Source organism: Prionailurus viverrinus, chromosome C2 (assembly GCF_022837055.1).
Source record: "Prionailurus viverrinus isolate Anna chromosome C2, UM_Priviv_1.0, whole genome shotgun sequence".
NCBI classification, from domain to species: Eukaryota; Metazoa; Chordata; class Mammalia; order Carnivora; family Felidae; genus Prionailurus; species Prionailurus viverrinus.
Window position 1 is genome coordinate 106830317 of NC_062569.1, and position 24972 is coordinate 106855288.

A 24972-nucleotide genomic window follows, 5' to 3' on the forward strand; every position below is an offset into this window, starting at 1 on the left:
GCTGTTATGTATGTTAAGTATCCTGTACAGTTATTTTTACAGCACTTGGTTCATCAGTAACTAATGTTTATTAGGAGAGAGGAATTTGTCACATACGTATAGCAATCACGGTACTCAAATATAGCAGATTGTTGACCTACTTTTGAGCTACTTAAGGGGTTATAAAATCCACATATAGTTTTCATGGTGGCAAGATTGAGTGCAGTACACTTAAACGTAAATGAGCTAAAATGAAAAAAGTAGATAGCTATGTTAATAAATAAATGACAATGAATTCAAAACCAAGTCAGTGTCTCTTTGTCATCAATTTGATTTATGTTTTTGAACTATTTTGCCTTCCTGTTGCAAGACATTGAACTGGACAGGGTTAGACGGCAGCCGTGAACTTAATCTAGTTTGCCGTCTCATTAATATAGTTGGGCTCTTTTGATCTTTCATTTAAGGGTGAATGGCTGAAATGCTTGAAAGAAAAGTTATTATTTGTAAACAAGTAATTAACAACAAAATATGGATAGTTTTAAAGTTTCAAAGTAATATATTGAATTACACAGTATAAACTGACTCAATTTCTGTCTGAGGTGACAAATTAAATTGTTACTTCTTTATTTTTTACTTTCCAAAAATGATTCAGGTCCTAGCTGTTTCATGCCGTCAACTGTTTCATATAGGGAACCTGCTGATGGGGATGGCAGTAGAACCTTTGATACTCAAGTACATCAACTTCAGTTCTTTTGTCCTATAGCCCTGGAGGTATTTAAATGGAATTATTATCAGAGCTTCTTATACAGTTCAATGAAGGGAGTTTTACAGATCAATGAATGGAGAAGGACAGCTTCTTAAAATAAGAAGATAGAAACTTATTTCAGCTTTTCTAAATTATTCTGTTTATTCTTTGACTTTAAAAAAAAATCTAAGAGATTGTTTAGTAGTTAGCATGCATTCTGAATGTGACTAAACATCATTTTCTCATGTTTTACAGCTACATTTTCCGGTTAAGCTGCACTAGATTGGGACAGTGGGCCATTGGCTATGTGACAGGGGATGGCAATATCTTACAGACCATACCGCATAACAAGCCCTTATTTCAAGCCCTGATTGACGGCAGCAGGGAAGGATTGTGAGTATGAGAAATGGGAGTCAGGGTGCTTATTATTCCCCAGTTTGAAAGATAGACACTGCTTTGCAGTGGAGAGAAAAGATTGTCTGATGATCTGGCTGTTTTGTTTTGTTTTATTTTGTTTTTTCAAGATTAAGGAATGGGTGCTCCTTACTTTTTATTGTTCATCTCTTAAAATAGCCATTTTAAGGTAACCGATTTGAATTAAACTATATTTTATAGGCAATAAATTCCTACATCAAATTAGAACATGAGTTTGTATTTCTCACAGGGGAAAAAAAAAAAGCACTTAACAGTAGTTTAGAATAGATGAAAAAAACTTATAAGAAGATAATTCTTTAAAATAACTGACTTCTGTTGCTTCATGTAACCCTCAAATTGCTAGTTTTACTTTTTGACCATTAGTAACAGATTTTGTTTCTCCTTCTTACGCTTTTCTCACTCCTTCCTTTCCTTTTGTCTTTGTGGCTGTCTTCTGATATTAAATCCTTGCTCCAGAATTATGTTGGTATCTGAATTCAGTTTATCTTAAGCTATTATTTTTTTAAATTTAAAAATAAGTTTTCCGGGCGCCTGGGTGGCGCAGTCGGTTAAGCGTCCGACTTATGCCAGGTCACGATCTCGGGTCGGTGAGTTCGAGCCCCGCGTCGGACTCTGGGCTGATGGCTCAGAGCCTGGAGCCTGTTTCCGATTCTGTGTCTCCCTCTCTCTCTGACCCTCCCCCGTTCATGCTCTGTCTCTCTGTCCCAAAAATAAATAAACGTTGAAAAAAAAATTTTTTTAAATAAGTTTTCCTTTTTTTTTTTTTTTTTTTTTAAGAGTAAGACTATCTTTTTTCCTCTACAAAGTGTAGATAATCTGATAGGTGCCTTCCTAGTAAATACTTCTCTTTCATTTTAGTCATTGTAGTCTATGTGCCATTCCCTTCATGCTTTTGTTTTATTTTCTATTTTGTTCTATTGTCACATCATTATGCTCACTTTTCTTGCCCTTTGCCTTTGCTAAGTAACTTACAGACAGATATTCCCTTATTTGCTATAGCACAGATTGTGATAGAAACCTAGCAGGAGAAAGTCCACCAGAGTTAGCAAAGAGCAAATAATTTAAGTTACACCTTTTCTAAAATAATTGCAAAAGAGAAAAAGTGGTGGAATATATGTGAAGAAAAAAATGCATTTTTTTTTTATAAGTTATGAACTTTCAAGAAATAGTTACATGAGAATTGTAGGGCAAACTGGTACCAAGTGTGTGTTTCTATTTTTTTTAATTATCATAAATTTTATAGCTTTTGATTCACTGATAACAGGATATTGTTTTTAAGAAAATGTGCTGTAAAGTTTTACTTTATAAATAGAGGTTACGAGTGGGCAAATCTGTAAAGTTAGTAATTTCGATACAGCTTATTTATATTGTTTACAATACCTTCTATCTGGTTTTTAAAAGCCAATAAAAAATAACAAGTTATATTGTAATCAGTGTTTAGCCTCTGAGCTCCTATGCAAATCAGCTGTTAATATTTACACACACACACACACACACACACACCCACACACACACCCTTCAGAGGCATTTAGTTAGTTGAATTTGAACTTTAGTGATAGATTACATTAAAATAGGTGAGATTAACATTTTAATCTTACTTAAAAAATAGATTAGATTTTTAGATTACATTAAAATAGATATTATTATGTTCGGTATTTTTTTTCCCTAAGATGAGTAAAACACAGGATATTATCTGGTCCAGCTATTATCAAGGTCAGCTGTCTTTTCCTTATAGTTAACCCAGTATAGTGTGACATAGGTAATAAAGAAGTTCACTTTGATAACCAGCCAAGATTCTTTATTCCTTTCTTGCCATTGAGAGGGTCTCATCAGTACACCCTCATTTACTGAGGACAGTAATCACTGAATTGCCCCTTACACGTTAAATAGAACTTTTAACCTTTCCTCTAGCAACCTTATTGTTATTTTTATAATCTTTCAGTTTTGAATTCGTCATAGAATTTATATGTGTTTTTAAAGTGTGATGATGATAAGCAAAATGTTATGTCATAATTCTTAAATCTGGCCCCATTTTAGGATATAAAAAGAAAGCTACTTACCAACTTTTGCTTAGTGCTCTTCATTTAATAATTGTAGAATTTTAATCCACCCCTGTGATAACACTCTAAATATGTCATTACAAATGTAGTCAACTCCTTTTTCTAAATTGTAAAAAAAAAAAAAAAAAAAAAAATTATCTCTATCTGTTCCTTACTGTATGAGAATTATCTGTCATCTAAGTTCAATTATTTTTCTGGTTTTCCTGGGTGAATTTTAACACTTATGAACACATTTATAGACTAAGGATAAATACTTTTTGTTACTTCACAGAAAAGATTTAGTATAGTTTTGCTCCTTAAAATATTGACCACGGTAGTATTACATTCTTAATTTTTCATTGCAGCTAGTTAGAATAGCTCCTAAACAAAATTAACTATACCTTAATCAGTCAGCATAATCCAGCAGTAATGTTACCATTTTTTAAAATCTAAAATAGATATTTACCAACACAATTAATTTCATTTTTGAATGAATGAATGAATAAAGACTTATAGCACAAAAAGATGGCATAATTACTACAATTTTTAGTTCTAATTTTAATCCTCTGTAATAGTAGAACCTCGGGGCACCTGGGTGACTCACTGGGTTAAGTGTCTGACTGGAATTAGGCTCAGGTCATGATCTCATGGTTCATGGGATCGAGCCCCAGGTCGGGCTCTGTACTGAGTGTAGAGCCTGCTTGGGATTCTCTTTCTCCCTGTTTCTCTGCCCCTCCCCTGGGTGCACACATGCTCTTTCTGAAAAAATAAATAAATAAAATTAATAATGGAGCCTCATATTTATAAGTGATTCTGTGTTTGTAGCTTGAAGTAAATGAAACATAATTGTATCATTTTTTAATATCTTTAGATGTGTTGGTGTGTGGCTGTAGACTTGTATGTGTGTGAGAATTTAAATGGAAACACAGAGGATGAGAAACTGGAAAAACAGGAATATCAAAGCAGTATTTGCATAACTCTTGTAGGAAACCTGTGGGTTTTAATTCCATTTTTCCCTCAAGTTACTAAGCATGGTGTAAAACGATGCAGTTCACATTAACTGTGCTTCACATGAAAAGACACAATCGTTGCAAATAGGTGTACATTCAGAATATTTTGGAATAGACCATGAGTGACCAGAAAAAATAAATTTTTAACTTACCTAAAAGACATACAGTAAAAAGTATTTAACTGAAAATGGTTGCTTAGTGGCTGAGTCCATGTTCATCCTGTATTTCTGATATGAAAACGATTTCTAGTTTTTAAATGTTCTAAAAGTAACTTGTAATATTATGCAAACAATAGCAAAGCTTCTTGATATAAGTTACATAAAAAGGAAACTTCAACATGTGGGTTTGAATATAGAAGAATCTGATTAAATCATCTTAAATGCAATTAAAAATTGTGTATTTATAATAAAGTTTCTGTTTATAATCTAGCTATCTTTATCCTGATGGGAGGAGCTATAATCCTGATTTAACTGGATTGTGTGAACCTACACCCCATGATCATATAAAAGTTACCCAGGTAAGGACAGTTTCTGGTAATGCATTTATAATTATGTATCTAATATTTTTGAAATAAAAAGCATCCTCTTTTACTGTAGCTAAAATTTTGTACCGGCATTTCATTTAAAAGATACTTACAGGGACGCCTGGGTGGCGCAGTCGGTTAAGCGTCCGACTTCAGCCAGGTCACGATCTCACGGTCCGTGAGTTCGAGCCCCGCGTCAGGCTCTGGGCTGATGGCTCGAGCCTGGAGCCTGTTTCCGAGTCTGTGTCACCCTCTCTCTCTCTGCCCCTCCCCCGTTCATGCTCTGTCTCTCTCTGTCCCAAAAATAAATAAAAACGTTGAAAAAAAAAATTTAAAAAAAAATAAATAAAAGATACTTACAGGAATTCTAAGAGTATTTGAAAAAAATACTTTCTCCATTTTTTGGATAAAAATGTCTGCTGTTAATATTCTTACTTCCAATATAATATTGGCATTTATGCAGAGACATAGATAAACCCATAGATAGGCAGATACATATGAGGAGAGAGTTACAGATTGAGAAAACTCCAAAGAAGATTGGAATAATAATATGCATTAGCTTTTAGAGTCAAGTGTGTAATTGAAGTTTATTGAAGGTCTTAATTATATTCTTATAAATCCATTGTTGGCGACCCCATAAATTGAATGGGAGTGTGGCTTGGTTATAAAGCCTTTCTTGAGGGTGATATTCAGTAATTAATCAAAATCTAAACAAAACCATTTTTGACTCTGGATTCTGTATATACCACTCACATATACACAGAAACATCTGTACATCGGCGTTTTCACTTTAGCAATTTTCCTAAAAATGAAAAATTATAAATACCAAGCTATTTAATCATAGGTTAAGTAAAGCATAGTGTATTCATACTGCATTATACTGAAGTCATTACCGAGAGGAAGGTAGCTCTATATACTCACATGGGAACTTCGGGATCTTTATTATATAAAAAAAGTTCCATTACTGTAAAGTTCAATTATATAACATTTCATTTGTAAAGTAACATTACATAAGTTCAATTTCTGGAAAGAAAGAAATTACCATATATGAACATATGAACATACTTTTTAAAAATAAAAATTAAAAACTACCAAACTGGTAACATTACTTAACTGAGGAAGTAAGAAGTTTTAGGGAATTAGGAAGAAGATTGAAGAGAGAAAATGAGTATTTTATTTTATGTTAATCTAGTTTTAAAATACTTTATAATTTAGATATTTTGTGCTTTGTATAATAATAAAAATCAGAAATTACAGATTTTGGGAAGACAAGAGATAATTTTTTATTTTCTAATTGTCTAGATTTAGTCCCAGTGGTCTTTGTATTATTATGTGAAACACATTTGTTGACATATGTACAGTTGATGGGCAGTTTTTGAAATTTAATATATAATTGACATTATTTTGATTAGGTAAATGATTCTATATGTTCTAACACATGTATGTGAAAGCACACTTGCAAAAATAGTTTCACTTTTTTTTTTTTTTTTTAAATTTTTTTTTTTCAACGTTTATTTATTTTTGGGACAGAGAGAGACAGAGCATGAACGGGGGAGGGGCAGAGAGAGAGGGAGACACAGAATCGGAAACAGGCTCCAGGCTCTGAGCCATCAGCCCAGAGCCCGACGCGGGGCTCGAACTCACGGACCGCGAGATCGTGACCTGGCTGAAGTCGGACGCTTAACCGACTGCGCCACCCAGGCGCCCCTATAGTTTCACTTTTTAAAGCCACTGTTTAAAACTATATATATTCAGGAGTAGTATCATCCCATTAAATTATTCATAAATATTTGAATAAGTTACCCCTTAGGTTGCATTGAGTTCTGCATCTGTGATTTTAGCTTATTGTAATTTTTTAAATAATTATAAAGTGGTCCTTTGGGTGTCATAACAATTTAAATACTTACCTATTACTTTAGAGACTTCAGGGACTTAAAATTTATTTATTTATATATTTTAAAAGTTTTGTTTAAGTAACCTCTACCTACATCAAATACAGGGCTTGGATTCACAACCCGCGATCAAAAGTCAGACACCCCAACTTATAATTTAATTTTAATTGCTTTCATATTTATTTAGTTTTTATCTTGATCCATTGTCATCTTTTTTATTTCTGTAAAAATTATACAAACATACATACTTCATGGTACACACAACTTATATATGAATGTGCATGCATGCATGTGTGTGTATCTTTGTATGTAGATGTATATGTATTTTTCTCACCAGGATGATAAGATCTTTTAGTATGCTACAGGCTAAATATTGTCATTTATTTATCCTGCCCAGGGCCAGGTTCCTAATAGACACTTATTGACTAAAACACTGCCTTTTTTAAATGAATTTTAATTACTTTTCTTTGTATCCCTTTTAACACCTTTTGTTTTCATATTTTCTTTATACTTACTGATACATTTGTGTCTTCTTTGTGACCTAGAGCTTTTCAATATTTAGACACCAAGAATTTTACTATGCCAAAATGTTCAAAACTAGTTAATCAAGAGAATAGATGTTTCATAAAACAATTTTTGGTTGCTGAAGTGATTAGTTTTCCTGACGGTGCTAGATTGGGAAAACAGTATGCAATTTAGAGTTAGAAATTTAATATAGAATTTGAGGAAAATAATTTAAACTTATTGAGCCTCAGATTTTTTTTTTAATTCAATGTGTCTTATTATGCTTTGGAGATTATATGACATAATAAATGTGTACCAAAGTGTGTAGCATGCAGGAAGGGCTTGGCAAATGCTGCTTTTCTTCTGTTCCAGAATTTAATGTCCAGTTAGAATAATATATATGTATATACACACATTATATATATATACATCATATATATATTATATATACATGTTATATATATACATTATATATAATATATATATGTATTTGCAATTTTGAAGTGAATTTAGGTGAGAATATGGCATTTACAAAGAAACTAAAGCTATTTATATTTTCTTTTAAAACCGTAAGTTTTGTCTTTTGAGTCACTATTAACGCAAATCCCTTCCTAAAGGAACAGTACAAAACATTAAGTAGTCTGAAGTATTACAAAAGCTTATAAAATTGCTGACATAGCTCAAATGTTTTAAAAAATGATTTTGTCGACCAAATTGTGATTACCAATTTAAAACATGTCTTAAGTAGTAACATTCCTGACAGGATCAAGTGTGAGGCATTTACTGTAAGTCATTGTATTTGAGAAAATTCAGTAGTACCAGTTCATGTCAGAAATACATTAACTTTGCCTTTTTTCCCCCCCAAATTCCAGGAACAATATGAATTATATTGTGAAATGGGCTCCACTTTTCAGCTTTGTAAAATTTGTGCTGAGAACGACAAAGATGTCAAGATTGAGCCTTGTGGGCATTTGATGTGCACCTCTTGCCTTACAGCATGGCAGGTATAATCAAGATTTAATGAGCAACACTTATGTCTTCCTTATATTCTCTGTTGCTATTTCTCTTTTCAGTTTTCTTCATCTTAATCATTCAGCAAATGATCTGATAAGTGCTTTCTTGGAGTAATTTGAAAAATCTTATGTGTTTGATTTTCTGTCTTAATTTCATTTTTCTTGCTGGCTGTGTTTTATATTGTTTCTTTTGCATGTACAATTTAATTTTAGGATTTAGTCATGAGTAGTTTGTAACTCTGTGACACCACTGATTTCAGAATGTCACATCAGTATTTCCAGCTAATCATATTGATGTGATTTATGGTGGGTCAGATTCTATTTATAGTAGGTCACTTTCTGAAGCAAAGTAAATCCTAGGAGATAAATCTTATGTTGATGTTTCAGCAGGCCCTTTTCCTAGGAGGAGATGTGGCTCCTATGTCATGTATGTCAGTGGCTACGAATGGGAAAATCTGATGGGGAAAGTCTCCCGAATACTTACAGTTCTCACAGAAGCAGGCATAACATTTTCCAGTTTACCGAAGCAGAATCCAAGTTACCTCTTATGCAGATATTCAGTAAATACCAATTGGTTTGATGTTTTAGAATAAGACCCAGAGACTAACTAGTTTCCCCATGGGCTTTCTTCTGTTTCTTTATCTGTAACAGAGGTTGTGGATTGAAAATGAGTCTGGACAGATTTCCAGTTTTGAATATTTGAAGGATTCACAGAAGATTTTGATCAAGTCATTTTTTTCACTGCTGTGTAACATAGTATCGAAGTCAATATTGTTGATGGGGTTAAGAAAGCAAGTAATTCAATTTTCAGACCTTCTTAGAAATTTTGCTATTGAGTATATAATCGACATCCCTACCCCATTCCTGAGCCCTGTCAGGCTTGATCTTCTGTCTAACCCATAGCCTCGGCATTGCCTGTGGAAGAGGGGTAGCCTTAGAGGCTCAGGCCGGGAGAATGCAGGCCCAGGAGCGCTGGTGCTGTTGAGCTCATTACTTGGTAATAACATATAATGGTTTTCACAATCTTATGAAAAGGAACGCCTTCTTCCTTTGGGGAGGTTTGAAAGATGGAAGAAGCAAAAGAGGAAGAACTAGAAAGTGAGTTAAATTTGATTTACTTTTTCAATGCCATTTCTGAACTCCCAGACATTTTTGCCACCTCAGTAAAAATTGTTCAACATCCCTACACTTCTCTCTTTCAGTGTGCATAGGTTTGTATTTTACTTAGGTTTTCCTTGATATACTCTCCCTAATTTCCCTTTATCCCTTCATGATGTTGGTGAATTTTGTATAGTACAGGGAGAAGGTAGAGGAGGAGGGATGCTCAGTGTGGCATCAGCAAACTCATTCTCAGTGTGTAGGCACTTGATTGCTATGTAAGTTATGTTAATAATTTTTCTGCAGACGTAACAATGTCTTTTTATAAATGACTTTCAACAAGTTATGCTGGTAGAAGAGAGAACTATGTTTGCAAGTGTATTTCACATCAATCAGTAGAAAATAATACAGAGATATTGAGTCAGAGCCTGACAGATAGGACTGTGTCTGTTATGATGATTTGCTTTACCTGTTAACCCATTCAGTATCTCAGGGTAAGTAGAGGCCAATTATATTTGTCATAGTTGGATTGTGACTTTGTATTGACTTATGCCTTCAGGGTGGTTGTATGGTTTTCACGGGTACAAAGAAACTAAAACTGTATTTCTTCCTAAAGAAAACCATAATTTTAGGCTGGTACAAAATCCCAGTACTCTGTGGCACTATGCTTGGTTTTGGCCTCTACTCTCAGGGCCTTAGTCTGGGAGCATACACATATTTACATATGGCAGGACTTGGCGCCTTTAACTTGCTACCTACCTGGTATTTGGAAGTAAGTGGGTTAAAAGTCAGAAGCTCCCATTAGTTTGGAAGAAACCTTTGATTAGTAAAGATTGTTTAAAGCATAATACAAAATAGCTGTTTACCTCAAAGCCCAGAGTAAGTAAAACAGTATGACTGAATATAAAACAAACAGATTTTATTTATTTTAATATTTGTATACATCTTGAAAGAAATTTATGTTTAAAATTTCAGGGACAATAGTATACATTCTATTTAGTAAGTTTGTGAACTATTTGCAACAGGTATGTTATGTGCAAAAGACACAGGAACGTTTCCCTGTCACCATGACTGTGTTATTAATCCTTTGTCCCTTATATCACCACACGTTTCTGTATATTACTGTGTATTCTCCAAATGGTACAGCTCCTCAGTGCCTTGATTCACTTCATGATTTCTAATACTGGTCTAATGGCCTTAATTAAGATGTGCCCAGTCATATTTGTAAATTGTTAACATTTACTTTTTTTTTTTTTTTTTACTCTGAAGTAGTTCTCAATTTTACTTTTAGAAATTGAGGAACTGAATAAATTGCCAAGCACTGGAAACAGTCTTTGAGTAAAATTTTAGCAGAAGGTCATTATAAAGTGCAGTAGTAGTTTAGTAAGTGAACTAAACAAAAAAAAAAAAATGACAAATGAAAAAGTACTCAGAAAATTGAAATAATCAGATTATATCACACTGTTATTAGCAAATAATGTTATTTTAATCTGGTCATAGAAATTTGCATATAGGTTAATGAAAAATGTTCAAAAGCATTATTTCAGCATTATTTTTAATTCTTCCCACACAAAATACTTTGTAATTAATAAATATTCTTGTAATTAAAAAAATTTTATGTATGTCCCTGTAAACTCTTACTTCATTGTATTTGTATTGTAAACATTATATATTTACCTATTTCTCTTCTAGAACCTAGTTTAGAATCCCTCTCTTCTAGTATTGTTACTCAGTAAATATTTATGGACTATATGGTAAATAGTGTAGAGAGAAGACTAAGATTACATTGAAAACATGTTAAATAGATAAATTAGATAAATTGTTGATATTGTAGATCAGATGTCTTAGTTCTGTTCATTTCTCTTCTGAAAACTATCTATGATTTTTTTCAAAGACCTTTTATTATGCTCAAGATCTGAGAATGAATTCTAAGAATTTTAATTCTCAGATTTGTTCTTTTCAGTAGCTGCTGGATGATTCCCTTCAACTTTTCACATTTTGATTTTGTCCGCTTATTTTTGAGCCACATTATTTTACGTTTATTGCTTGCAATAATGCTGGCACTAACCTAGAGGCAATGAAACTGAGTTCCTCTTTATTACTTTTTTAAGCCAAAAAAACACACATGGTGATCCCTGATTCACATTTTCTCTACACTGAAGATTATTGTTCTTGGGCCAGGTTTTAAGAATTCCAAAGTGATATACCATAGTCTTTATGTCTCAGTGGGATCTTAGCGGTCAAAGGAAATGTCAACTTTTGAACATTTCCACTTTGGGATAACCTGAATATTTCTACCTCTGCATATAGATTTCACAAAGTGGTACTTCCTGCCAACCAGCACATCTGCCTATTTTCATATAATATGAATAGCAATTTTTGACAATCATTTAAATATGTTACTGTAAAATGCCCATTACTTAATAAAAATCAAATTGTTACAAAGTTATTCCAGTTAAAATGCGGTTGATAAACTATAGATCTGCTAAAAAGCCCACCTTATGGCCCCAATCACTCCTCACAGGATTTAACCTAATTGATGGTGAATAGAAAACTAAGAACAGTTATTGAACATTTCTGTAGTTCTGCAGTATAATGTCAGGCTTTGTATCTAAACTTGTAGACGCAGTGGGAAATGTATGAGTATGAAGTCTGGATAAGAGTACAGTATTCATGTCTCTCTTTTTCAGTGTTTTCCAGATTCAAACTGGTACAGAGCTATAGTCCACGTTTCCTGACTTTAAAGCCAGAGTTTTTGTTGTATATGCTTGTTTCTTTTGTCTATAGAGAAAAGGTTGTTTTCCAACTCAATTATGCATAGGCTCGTTTGTTACTTTACTTGAGAGAAGCATACATGGCTTGTTTCATCCATCATTCTCCAACTTCTCAAGTCCATTTACTTATCTTTTTATTTAGGAAACATTCCTGGGCATCTGCTCTGTCCTGGTTCTGTATGAATCTGTGAGCTAAGAAGAATACTTAGACTCAGGCCTGACCTTCAAGAAGTTATAAGTAAATCTGAAAGTTTTATACAAAGGCATGGTATTAATAATAATTACTTGAAATGAGCATCCTGTTATCTTTCAAATTTAATTATGGATTTGAGACATCTTTTGTTACTTTCTACTCTTTTGGTTGGGCATGCTGATAGGAAAAGGATTTTAAAGGTTGCATGTCTGCCAAGAAGCTCTGATAAATCAGAGTCCAATAGGAAAGAAATATTAAACCCTGACCATAAAACATTATGTGTCCAGCCAGTATGCATTTTCAGCAAGTCATTCTTCACCAACTTTTCCTTCCATTTGATGCCCTACTTTTGGTTTAATTGAATTCACTGCAAACTTAAATTTTATGTAATTAACGGAAACCCTAAGAAATGCACAGTAGCGGTGTCACTTAGTTGTTACAGGCTGCAAGTGGTTACCCTTTAATTTTTGTCATAATGGCCCATTAGTCATGCCTCTGAAGAGGTGTCAGATACTTCTTTCTCCTTCTGAAACATCTGTGTTATTTAATAAATTGAATAAGCAAGGCAGAGTTTGCACAGAATACTAAATAAGTTGGATAATCAACTCTCTAGAGGCAATCTTTGAAGCAATCTCTCTCTAGGTGCGGCGTTTCTGTTCTGTCTTTGGCAATAAAACCTGCAGAGTTTTCTTTCACTTCCTTGCTGTTCCATAGATATTAACAAAACATTTTTCTTCTTCATCCAGAACTCCTCCATATCTTCCTTTTTGTAGCAGCATATTGAGCAGCAGTGATGGTGCAGGCTTACTACATCAGGTGTAAAGTAAGGGGCTCTTTTCATACTGGTTTGTTTTGTTTTGTTTTGTTTTGTTTTGTTTTGTTGTTTTTTGCTCCAGGAATCTAGAAAATGGCTTCTGAGCTTGTGAATGGCACAAATTCCAAACTATGTTCTTCAAATCTTCAAAATAAAAATGGATAGGGGCACCTGGGTGGCTCAGTCGGTTGAGCGACTGACTTTGGCTCGGGTCATGCTCTTGCATTTTGTGAGTTCGAGCCCCGCGTCAGGCTCTGTGCTGACAGCTCAGAGCCTGGAGCCTGCCTTAGATTCTGTGTCTCCCTCTCTCTCTGCCCCTCTTCGGATTCTGTGTCTCCCTCTCTCTCTGCCCCTCTTCGGATTCTGTGTCTCCCTCTCTCTCTGCCCCTCCCCCACTCATGCTCTGTCTCAGAAATAAACATTTTAAAAAATTCAAAATAAAAATGGATACATATATATCAGTTGGATATGCAGCCTTGTTTTGAATTACTGCCAAGGACTTTAATTCAATTAAAAGTAAAATTAACTTTTTCCTGTGATTATTACTTCTGTACTTTTTCCAAATAATTTAAAGGAAAGATATTAGAATGTTCAAAATAATATTTCATAGAGTCATTAGATGAAAATCAGTAAGCCCTGATTTTAATATGGAATATGATTAAAGAGATTTATGAATGTCCCATATTTAGAGAGCATTGTGGGGCAAAAAATGTGTAGTTATCTAAGAGAGGAGAGAAGCCAGCTCACATGGTCACATTTAAGGTACAAAGAAATAATCTTTTTCTGTATCTTCCCTCAAAAGCAACCAACCTTCACATTTCTAGCCTCAGTGTAATTTTGTAACCTTAGTACTACAAATAATAAAATTATATTTGCCTATAAGAATGTTGTAAATTGGTATTTCTCCCCTTGATTACATGTTGTGTCTTTTTGTATAAAAGTGATAAAGTGTTGGAGCTCCTGTTTCACTGTGGGAGTGATGTAGGGGCTACTAGAGTCATTAAAAGATGTTACAATTATTTCATGAACTACAGTGATGACAGTAGGAATGAAAAGGAGGAGAAAATAAAATTTGGTAGAGCAAATGCTTGAGTGCAGTGACTGTATTAAATGGGGTCTGACTGTATCGTGCTGTGCCTGGACAATAGCAGGTATTGGCACCTGGGAAACATTTTCAGTTGGATCTAACAAAGGCCTTTAATAGGTGCTTCAAAAGTTGATTCCCTTAAATAAAGCATCCTCAGAATGCAAACGCATAAACTTCATGAATTAACATTTTAAATTGGGTTCTAGCAACAACTATTTTAAAAGCTCTTACTATGTAAAAATATATCCCAAGGAATCCTATAATTACTAGGACAAGTTTTTCATCTTCATTAAAAGCTGAAACCTTTCAATTCGAGTGAATAGAATATTTATTGATTAAAGTAGTTTTGTAATTTGAACAATAGGGTTTTTTTTTCATTTTTGAATGATCAATAGTAGGCAGCTACTTTTAAACTTCATCTTAACCTAGGTTATGAATCTGATCTTAAGGAACTACATCCTGATACTGCAGTGTAGGATAGTGGTAGTGTAGTGATGAAATGATTCGATTCATATAACAGGCCACCTGAATGTAATTTCCTGCACACAGATGCTTAGCTCTGTGACATCCTTCAAATTATATAAACTCTCATTTTTTTATTGGTAAAATGAGGATGATAATTGCACCTACTTCATAGGGTTAAATGAATTAATACGTGCATAGTGTTTTCAACAGTGCCTGGAATCTTAGTATTGTTCCTAATGTAGTACCTAATAGTATCATTTAGGAAACTGTCTCATATTTCTGATTATTCTTAATTTATGAACATTGGTGATTCTGTGGTTTAAAAGTAGTTTAAAAATTGCATTCATTTCATAAGGTGGGAATTCTTGTGGTTGTGTGAATTTTTTCAGATGTTAAGACATGTTTCTTCAGTTATCTTACTATACTAATTTGCTTTTGAAATTATCTTTATAGTAATTCTGCCAGTATTTGCATAGCACTTTGAAAGATTTGAATTAATTTATTTTTGAGATATCCCTTAAATTGTACATTCCCTCATTACACCCTACAGAATAAGATGAATAGCTTACCCAGGATCACACAGCTGTAATTGGTGGGTGTAGGGTTCCAATTCAAGTGTCCTGATTCAGAATGTCTGTGCTTTCTTTCTGACTTGGTGTTTTCATGGGCCTCACTAGTTAAAACCAGAAGAGCCTAGATTCACCAATGTCTTTTTTCCTTGTTCATCATAAGAGAGCGCCAAAACCAACCATCTCTTTCACTCTGAGTCATTTGTTGTAAGATTACTATTAACTCTCTTATATGTTCTTTTAACAAGTTATTGAATTTCTGTGGGAAATATTGTGCTCTAAAAATGCTTAATATGGACCCAATTTGTTCTCAGGATATGTATATATGTATCTATCCAGTTATTCACTTATTTATAATTGTTCCATGGTTTGCAGAAATGGTTTATGGTAACTTCAAATCTATGTGAAATATTAGCAAAGTAATATAAATTAGAAGTTACTGCTACAGAAGGCACACACACACACACACACAGACTAAGAAAAGTATAAAATGCACTCCAAAATGAGACTCAAGAAGTCCTATTATTTTTTAGGGTTCTCTATGTATATTGTGTATGTGGAAAGCCATGTAGTGATTAACCTTAAAGTGTGACCTCTAATAATCATCTTGAGAGCAAATAAATTGTACTATATATAGTGTGTCTTTAAAAAATTAAGGTATTTAAGAGGTAAAATCCATATGAACAGTATATAAACAGAAAGCATATGGAAGCTGACCAATACATGATGATGATGATGATGATGATGATGATGATGGTGATGAGATGCTGATATTTACTTGGATTTTTACATAAGGTGTTACTATGGGAATGGGCAATTTGGGAAGTTAAAGAATTTTTTTTTCTATTTTTCTGTAAAATGTTAATTTGTTCTCAGATACCTAAAGTTATATTTATGTTTAATATTATTAACAATATTCATAGTTGGCATGGGAGTCTGAATTACTTTGTCATGAGCATATTACATAGTTAACATTTCAGATGAGTGTAGTACTCTCTGATAACTTATATACCTTTGGTTTGGAAGTATTTCTTATTTGAGGAAGTAAAATCTACTGAGTCCATTAGAATGGATGGAGTCCCAAATGCTTCCTCTTAACATTCTCAGAATGTGAATATGTTGAGGACTAGAAAAGGAATTATTTATTGGTTTTCTTTATTAACATATGTTCCTTGATCTTGCATTAAGTATATGTTGACAGAAACATTATTTTAATTATTGAGGCACAATCCTGATGAGTTATATGTCTATCGAAGACATTCTTCATGTGTATTCAATCAACCATATGACAGAAACTAGGGCAGAGTGTCAAAGTGGCATTTGAGAATTTATAGTTAGACTTAATTTGCATATGGCAGTATTTAGTTTACAGAGAAAGAGTGATGGGTGAAGTCATATTAGAGTAAATATCATTAAGGAGACACGTTCATTGTGATCTATGTCTGCAAATCAAAGTGGATGTACATTGCAGCTGGGTTTTGGGGGGGGATTTTTTTTGTTTTTCATTCAGTGAGTAATGTGAACCCTCTACAAAGATAAAGCTAAACAGAAAATATTTTTTGTGATGTGTACTCACAAAACAGCTACTCTAACATACGTCAGTAATTTGTATAGTATTAAACTTCCAGATAGCAGAGATGGAGGAAATCTAAATTCAGGCATTGAAGAGCTAGCTATTCCTAATCTTTCTCTTGGTACCACCAAGATGCTGTTATTACCTCCCCCCTGCTCTCTTTCCGAACCCCTCTTTTCAGTTACCCTCTGTGGGGAGCTCCAAGTCATCCTTACCAAAGCAATGTGCGAAGTGACATTGAAATTTCTAAGAGAAGCTTTTGTAGCTGAGTGCTGTGGCATAAACGTTGTGGGCACTGTACTAAAAAATAATGACTTTAATATTTACATCAAGGGCACTAATTTTTAGCTATGGTAATTATACTTTAGTTAAGTATTAATAAATTTTTCTGTTTTTAGATACACACTCATTATAGATGAATTTATGTAACGTATAGGATATGCTTCAGAATAATCCAAGTGAGTAAGTGGAAGGTACAGATGGAACAAGATTGGACATAAACTGATAGTTGTTAGAGTGGAGTGGTAGGTGTATACAAACATATTACCCTTTTCTCTCTACTTCTGTATATGTTTCAGATTTTCTATATATATATTTTTTAACATATGAACAAAAGATGTGTCTACTTAGGGCCCAGAGTCCTACTTTCTATCCTTCGTGCACTAAAGACACACAGGGAACATCTTTCCTATCTTGCCCTTATATATTAGACTATCTTTCTGAAATTATCTTACATAGATCTGTTAGAAAATTCCATTACAGTCACAGAATATGGATCCCTTTTGACTTTTCTGATAAGGGGATTTTATCTAGATGACAACATATTGAATATGCACTTACGTTTAATGTTCCTGTTAACAAAAGACAGGAGAAAGGTTTAGCTTTCCTTAAGTATTTATTCCTGTGTTAGGAAATGTTAATGTAATATAAAATAATTAAGGCGTAGATTTATCATCTGTTGTAGAATGATGGAGCAAAATATTTAAGTTGCCTTGAAGCGCACCAGCTTAAGCATATGCAGCAGTAAACATCAAAGGATTTTGTATCGGCGTGCCTGTATTTCTCCACAGCACCTTAGGTCAACTACTTTACCATTCCAAGTTTCTTTCCCAAATTATCTAACAGTAAATGAATAAGGAAATGCTCTGCTTTCTTTTCATTGACCTATGCAAAGAATGTTTGTTTTTCTTTTTTAACAATTGGTGTGGCGAAGAGAGATGTTCAGTTTGTTAATCTGAGTGATATTTGGAAAAGAATAACCCATCCAGCACATGATCTTCCTGAGTGACAGATCAGCAATTGTCCAGTGAGAGGAGAAGCAAAAGTATCACTCCACTGCTGATCAGAGTGTCACTGGAGGGGATGTAGATCACCAGTTTCCCACCATAACAAGTGGGTGGGACAGTCTTAAGTACTAAATGGTTTCTTTAAAGATGTTAGTTCTCTTTGCATCCCTGTCTCATCTCTAAAAAGGTGCTGATTCATCTCATTTCTGCCTTTAAATGATTTTATGATTTCTTCTATTTTTTTAAAGCTTACTTATTTATTTTTGAGAGGAGGGGAGACGGGCAGAGAGAGAGAGGGAGAGAATCCCAAGCAGGCTCCACTCTGTCAGCGCAGATCATGACATGGAGCTCCATCTCACAAACCGTGAGATCGTGACCTGAGCAGAAATCAAGGGTCAGATGCTTAACCAACTGAGCCACCCAGACGCCCCTGCTTTTTACTATTTTTTAAATAACACACTACTAAAATCAGGGTAAAATGCAGAAACAAAAAATGATGGTGAGTATCAGACACCATCTATTTCTAGAAGACAGCATCATATGCAGGGCGAGAACACAGTCTTCTCCTGTTTCCCTGCCAATTGTGAATTCCGGAATTGGGAGACTTTGAACAAAACCTTCAATAATTACCAATAAATGAGTTTCTGGCCCAAAAGTATTAGCACAGATCTTTTTGCAGTATCTAATTTGAAAGCAAGATGAGAGGTAGAATTTAATATTTCACATGGCATTATATCCCAAATGAGCTGGGTCAGAGTGACAGGCTCTCAGGACAGATGATGGTTTCTGGATGTAAATTTACTTTTATTTTTTCCCACCAATTATAAATCAAGACTTTTAAAAACCTAGGCAATTAAATGGAAATATTTATCCATAGTTACATGCATAGGAACTTTTCCAGAATGGCTTGTTTTAATTGATACTGCTACTTTGTTTATAATGAATTCTTATCAAAATGTCCTTTTTGTAGAATGTTTAATTAGCTGGTGCCTTTTGGTAAAGAGGGATATGATTCAATTTCCATTTTCCTACAGGACCCTGAAGTTTTGATACATTACAATTGTAAAAGAACATTCAGAAAAATAGTTAGGCTCCTTTTCTTTGGCAAATCAGAGATTTTTTTTTTTTTTAGATAAATCTTTCTTTGAAAATTTGACATACTGAACGTTTATCACATTTTGTTGGTGTTCTACTCTATTAACTTCTTCAAGACAGATCTTCCTTCACTCTCACTGCCTACCCTAAAACCTCTTGTATGCAACTTCTTTTTATAGCTGGAGAACATTGGCCCCTCTCAGTACTGTTGTATTTGAACAAAAACCAATTACATTTTTTGTTTGTTCAGGAGTCAGATGGCCAGGGCTGCCCCTTCTGTCGCTGTGAAATAAAAGGAACAGAGCCCATCATCGTCGACCCCTTTGATCCAAGGGACGAAGGTTCCAGGTGCTGTAGCATCATTGACCCCTTTGGAGTGCCGATGCTGGACCTGGATGATGATGATGACCGAGAGGAGTCCTTGATGATGAATCGGTTGGCAAATGTTCGAAAGGTAAAATTATAAAACGCAGGTTTAATCGGAGTCATGTGTGGACATGAAAAAGGAATGATGCTGTCCCTAATGGGCTATGTCTGAGTGTTTGGGGGCTTGGGAAAGAAACATGGAAGAATCAAAAGAAAGGTGAAGACCTCGGTAATGTTGATAGGCTGATGAAATCATAGACAAAGAACTAGAGTCTACTCAAAGTTCTTTCGCTGCTTTTAAACTTCAAAATGAGAGATGGTGAGAGCTTACATATAGAATCCAAGATCGTCTAAGATTGGCAAAAGCAGTCCTGTGAATAAAAAATTAAGAAAAATTAAGAAAACTAAGAAAATATAAAAATTGGTAATGATGAAACTGATTACAAATGGTCTTTGTTAAAGTCTAAAAGAAGTGTCTGATAGTGATTTTCTGACCAGGAGAGCCAGGCTTCCATTTGGCTACTGAGAATTCTGTCACATAATATTTACCTTTGTGATTTTACCATAGTGTGGGGTTTGCTTATCAAAATTGCTGACTCAGAAAATGGACTTTGTGAATTGAGAATGGATCCTACATGCCCAGTTGGAGTAACTAACCCCACAAGAAACTAGTCAATAAACCAGAATGCCGACTGAATAATTTACAAGCCAGAAATATAATGACTAAGAGAGCTGGCCTCTCAGATATCAGGCCATGCTCTGTATGGAAAGGTATGTGAAAGTCATATTCACAAAGTTTTGCATTCTCAAAATCAGAGAACTAGCAATGAGTGGTATAAAAGTTGCTGAAAATGGAGTGTGAAGGTGTCCCCTCCTGGCCCTCCTCCTGACTCATGGCAGACAGGGCTAATCAATCATGGCCCTCATCCCTACTGAGGTCAGACCTGGCCTTATAGAACCTCCGCTGCAGTTCATTAGGATTTGGCAGGTAACATGAATCTTATTTGCCATGTAGTTGGACTGATAATAATGTGTAATGGCATCAGATCATTTGCATCTGTCTCCGTGGTAGAGAAACACTTGGCACAGAGAACAGAGGAGGCATTTGTTTGGGTTACTCCTTCCTTAACTTCCTTAAGTTTATCTCCTGGCTTCCTGTATTTTCTACATTTCAATGTTCCATGCTCAACAAAGACATATGCCCATGGGATTTTTCACCTGTGCAGGTATGTTACCATCACCAACATGGCCACTTTGACATTTTTGGTCTGAGATGACTTTTATTCTTCATATCATTAATTTTCATAAATGTCATAATTTAACTCGCAGAGAAACTACTCTTGATTCTGTCCTTTAATCCTGACAACTAAGTTTTGAAGGATATAATCCCTTTCACCCCAGAGATAGAAGAAAAGAAGTAGTTATTCCTCAGTGTCTTTTATAGGAACAAAGATTTTTCACGTATTTTATTCTCTCAACAACTTGGAGAGGCAAATATTCTTCTCATTTTTCAGATAAGGAAATGAGGCTCAGACTACACATGTGACTTGGCTACATTAGTAGGTTGTAGAAACTAGATTCTAACTTATGTTTTCTGCATAACAATACAGTGATGTATCCCAAACCACATGTGTAACTCTCTCCCATGCAGAATCATGAAATGGTTCCTACTAAGTCAGATTATAGAGTGTATTGCTAGAATATTTATCATACAGTATTATTAATTTTAAATAATGGTGGTAATTAAATAGTGACATTGATGATTTCAGTTGACAGGATGCTGTTCTGGGTTCTTGATCTCATTCGACAATCATTCCAACCCAATAGAGAAGCTACAGTTACTGTCCTGTTTCATAAAAGATAAAGCTAAGGAGTAAAGAAATGAAATATCTTGCCTAAGATCCTAGTTACTCTATAGTAGAACCAGTACTTTATTCCAGATCTTCCTAATTCCAAAAATCCAGTTTGGAGCCATCATGTAATGTGCCTCTTTTGCCCTCTTTGGAACATGTCACACACATTGAACTTGATAGAATGTAACTAGTTGTCCTCTGAAGGTCTTTCCAGCTCCATGATATAATGTACATCATGAATAATTTTGGACTCCCAGTACAGTTGTAACTAGAAATTAAAAATAATTTGAATTTGATCTCTTGGTAAAAACGTAAAATTATAAAAATAAATATATTTATGCCCTATAAAAATATTTACACCCACGCTAACTTAATAGGTTGCCAAAAACCCAAGCAAATTCAGTTAAGACCTGTTAATTGATATATAATGACTATTAAATCTGTTGTCCAGTATACTAGCCATATGTGGCTATTTAAATGTAAATTTAAAATAATTAAAGTTTAATAAAATGTTCCTCAGTCATGTTGAACATATATATATATATATATATATATTTTTTTTTTTTTTTTTGAGAGAGAGAGAGAGAGAAGGAGAGAGAGAGGGAGAGAGAATTCCAAGCAGGTCCATGCTCAGCATGGAGCCTGAGGCAGGGTTCGATTCCACAATCCTGGGATGATGACCTGAGCCAAAATCAAGAGTCAGACGCTCAACCAACTGAGACACCTAGGGCCCCTTGAATATATTTTAAATGCTCAGTAGCCACTTGGGTATAGTGGCTACTGTACTGAACTGTATAGATATAGAACATTTTCTATAGGTATCGAGATATCTATTGAAATAAGAGAAATATCTATTCTCCAATAGATAATTGTATTGGACAGAGCTTTCTTAGATCTCCCCTGTAAGCTCTTACTGGAAGAAGCTAGCTCTTGATGCAAAACCTTCCCTTTTAACTTAATAACCTAATGGTCTTAGCTTGGCCTGGATATTTGACAGTGATATAGCACTGGAATCAGCAAGCTATGACCTGTTTATGTTGGTTTGTTTTTCTGTGAGCTAAGAATGATTTTACATTTTATATGGCTATATATTTAAATGCGTTTATAAGTAGCTACATAATTTGCTTGTTTCTGTTTCGTTTTTTTGTTTTCTGTTGTTTTTTTTTTTTTCTTCTTGGCCTGCAAAGCCTAAAATATTTACTATCTGGCCCTTTAAGAAAAAGATTGCATTCCCCAGGTCTAGGATGCAGTAAGCACACAAAGAATCTTTATTGAATGCATAGATAATAGGGAAAGACAGAAAGTTATTTAAGAAACACACAACAGCTCAAGTAGTTCAAGTGACCTAGGAGATAATGTTTTCTAGCTAGGAAAAAGGCATTTCACTTTTCTTTACTAAGTGGGTTTTCTTCTTTCATTGATGTCAGGGGAGAATGTGGGGTCTTAAGGGTAATTCTTTCAAGAACTTTGTATACTTTGCTCGCTGGGAAACAGTAGCTGCCCTCTATGAGTTTAGGCAAAGTTGCAGTCTTGGTCTGTTTCCCACTGAATTAAGTTGAAACTTGAGCCTTGCTTCACTAGGAACCCTGACAACCACAGGACTCACTGGTGACGTAAAATGAGCAGCAGAATATTCAAAGGTGACTCTCGTGGTTTCCCTACGTCTTCTCACCTACTCTCAAGACCGTGCGTGTTTTGTTTTCCCTGGGCACACTGGTGAGCTTTCTGTCAAGGGAGTTCAGAGACTTTTACATTGATCTTTTTAGTTTCCCAAGAAGAGATGGTGGTCTCAGACATTTATTGTTCCAGAAGTCACCCTTCGGTGGTTTTTTTGGCAGTCAACAGTGTCATTTAATAAAGCTCCACTACAGTGTTATTTCGCTGCTTTCCTTTGACACTAGTTAGGTATTGGAGAAATTTAAACAACTTGTAATTATTTGTTTTTAAGTTGGGTAATCATATTTCAAGTAAATGTCTTTGTGTACACTTATCTGCCTCTAGTCAATTAAACAGATTGTAAGTTTTATAATATTTCATAAATCACTGCCACTTAACTTTCAGTAAAACCTAGATTTTAGTGTAGATACAAGTATCAGTTCTTTCTAATTGGGAAAAACATTGCCATGTCATTATGTTCTCATAGTGCTTTATATGTACTTCTGTTTCCAGAGTTACACTAAATTGTTATGTTTTATCTAGAGGACTGCCTTATCCATTAGACTATTAATTTCTAAGGTTGGTGTCAATGTCTTCTTTATTTTGTGTTTCCTGGTGCCTAAACACACACAGCATATATTTATTAAGTGAAATAACAAATGTACATGCATGTTCACATGCTCTTTGAAATCAGTGACCCGATGTTATACATCTTTGTTCCAAACTGAAGACTGAATATAAATGTACAAAATATCAAATTATAGGTTCTATTCAGTTCTTACAGCTGAGGTTATAAACAAATATCACACTGTCATTTTGACATAGTAGCTCTTCTACCTGAATTTTCTTCCTTTCTGTTTTTTCAGTCATTCTGTTGCCTCAGTCACTCACTCGCTCATTCATTCATTCATTCGTTTTTAAACATTTCATTCTCTCAGTTCCAAGAGTGACTGTAAGTCATTGTGCAGCGGAACAATTCTGTTTTCTTCTATCTTCTATTTCAGTAGTTATCTTTCTCCTGTTCATGAACAGGTTGTTGACTATATTTGGAAATAATTTTTGCCCATCTTAAGCATATTGCATTCTTTAAATTGGTGATGCTTCTATCATAGCATGGAGGATGGAGCTGTTTGTATATTCCTGTTACCATGGTGATATCCTGTAGCTGGAGTTTATAAATAGTAGCATACTGAACATATAGAATATGTTTTTATTGTTTATTTTATAAATATATTAATGCTAATCTTACAGAAGCAAACTGAATGTATAATTCTACAGTATAGCATATTGGTTACCACCCTAGAAATAGTCTATTTTGTAATTTTAACTGCAAAATGTTTTAGCTTTTGCTTGAAATTGTAGCACTGCCTGAGGTCTCAAGCTGTCAGAATTTCTAGGATAATTGGATCTGAGTGAGTCCTCAGAGGAAGTCTAGGGTGTGATTGGTAAGATCATGTCCTTCTCTCTGACTTCAATCAGATCAGAGCTAAGAAAAGGTGTCAATTGCCAGTCAGAATTTTGTTTGCCCAGAGTGTAAAGAGTCTTAACAATTCCTCAGCAATTATGTTGATAGAACATATTTTTCACCACATACGTAAAATAAAATGAAGATTTGCACTCAAAGTGAAAATGTTGACAGACTGAGCTAGTATATGAACTGAGATTTATTCCTTTGGTCTTAAATCTTATATTTTCTTGAAACCAAATTTAAAATTTTAATGAATGGCCTTATAAAAATAAATACATGTGTGACCCGAGATCAAGGTAATTATTCTTCTTTTATACTTTTTTATGCATTCTCCTAATGTTGCCCTCATCAGTTAAAATACATATTACTAATTAAAAACTTGATATTATTACCTAATTCTTGCTTTTCCTAATAATAATGTGTGAGGAGAAGACCCATAGTATTCCTGATCCTAAAGAAAGAGTTATGTGTAGGGTTCAGTATTTTTAGGAAAATGTTGCTTTTTTAATATGACTTTGATTCCAACCACAGAGCT

The 24972-nt window shown here is 34.3% G+C and overlaps 1 protein-coding gene across 7 annotated transcripts in view; it reads left to right on the forward strand.

The window, feature by feature from the left end:
* The window catches only part of CBLB (Cbl proto-oncogene B), a 231140-nt gene that overhangs the window by 135622 nt on the left and 70546 nt on the right, over positions 1–24972 (forward strand). For all 7 annotated transcript variants that reach the window (XM_047874977.1, XM_047874981.1, XM_047874978.1 and 4 more), the window contains 4 exons: positions 980–1117; positions 4638–4725; positions 8000–8131; positions 19345–19548. In XM_047874977.1, the coding sequence (XP_047730933.1) occupies positions 980–1117; positions 4638–4725; positions 8000–8131; positions 19345–19548 (562 nt within the window). The remainder of the gene's footprint in view (positions 1–979; positions 1118–4637; positions 4726–7999; positions 8132–19344; positions 19549–24972) is intronic.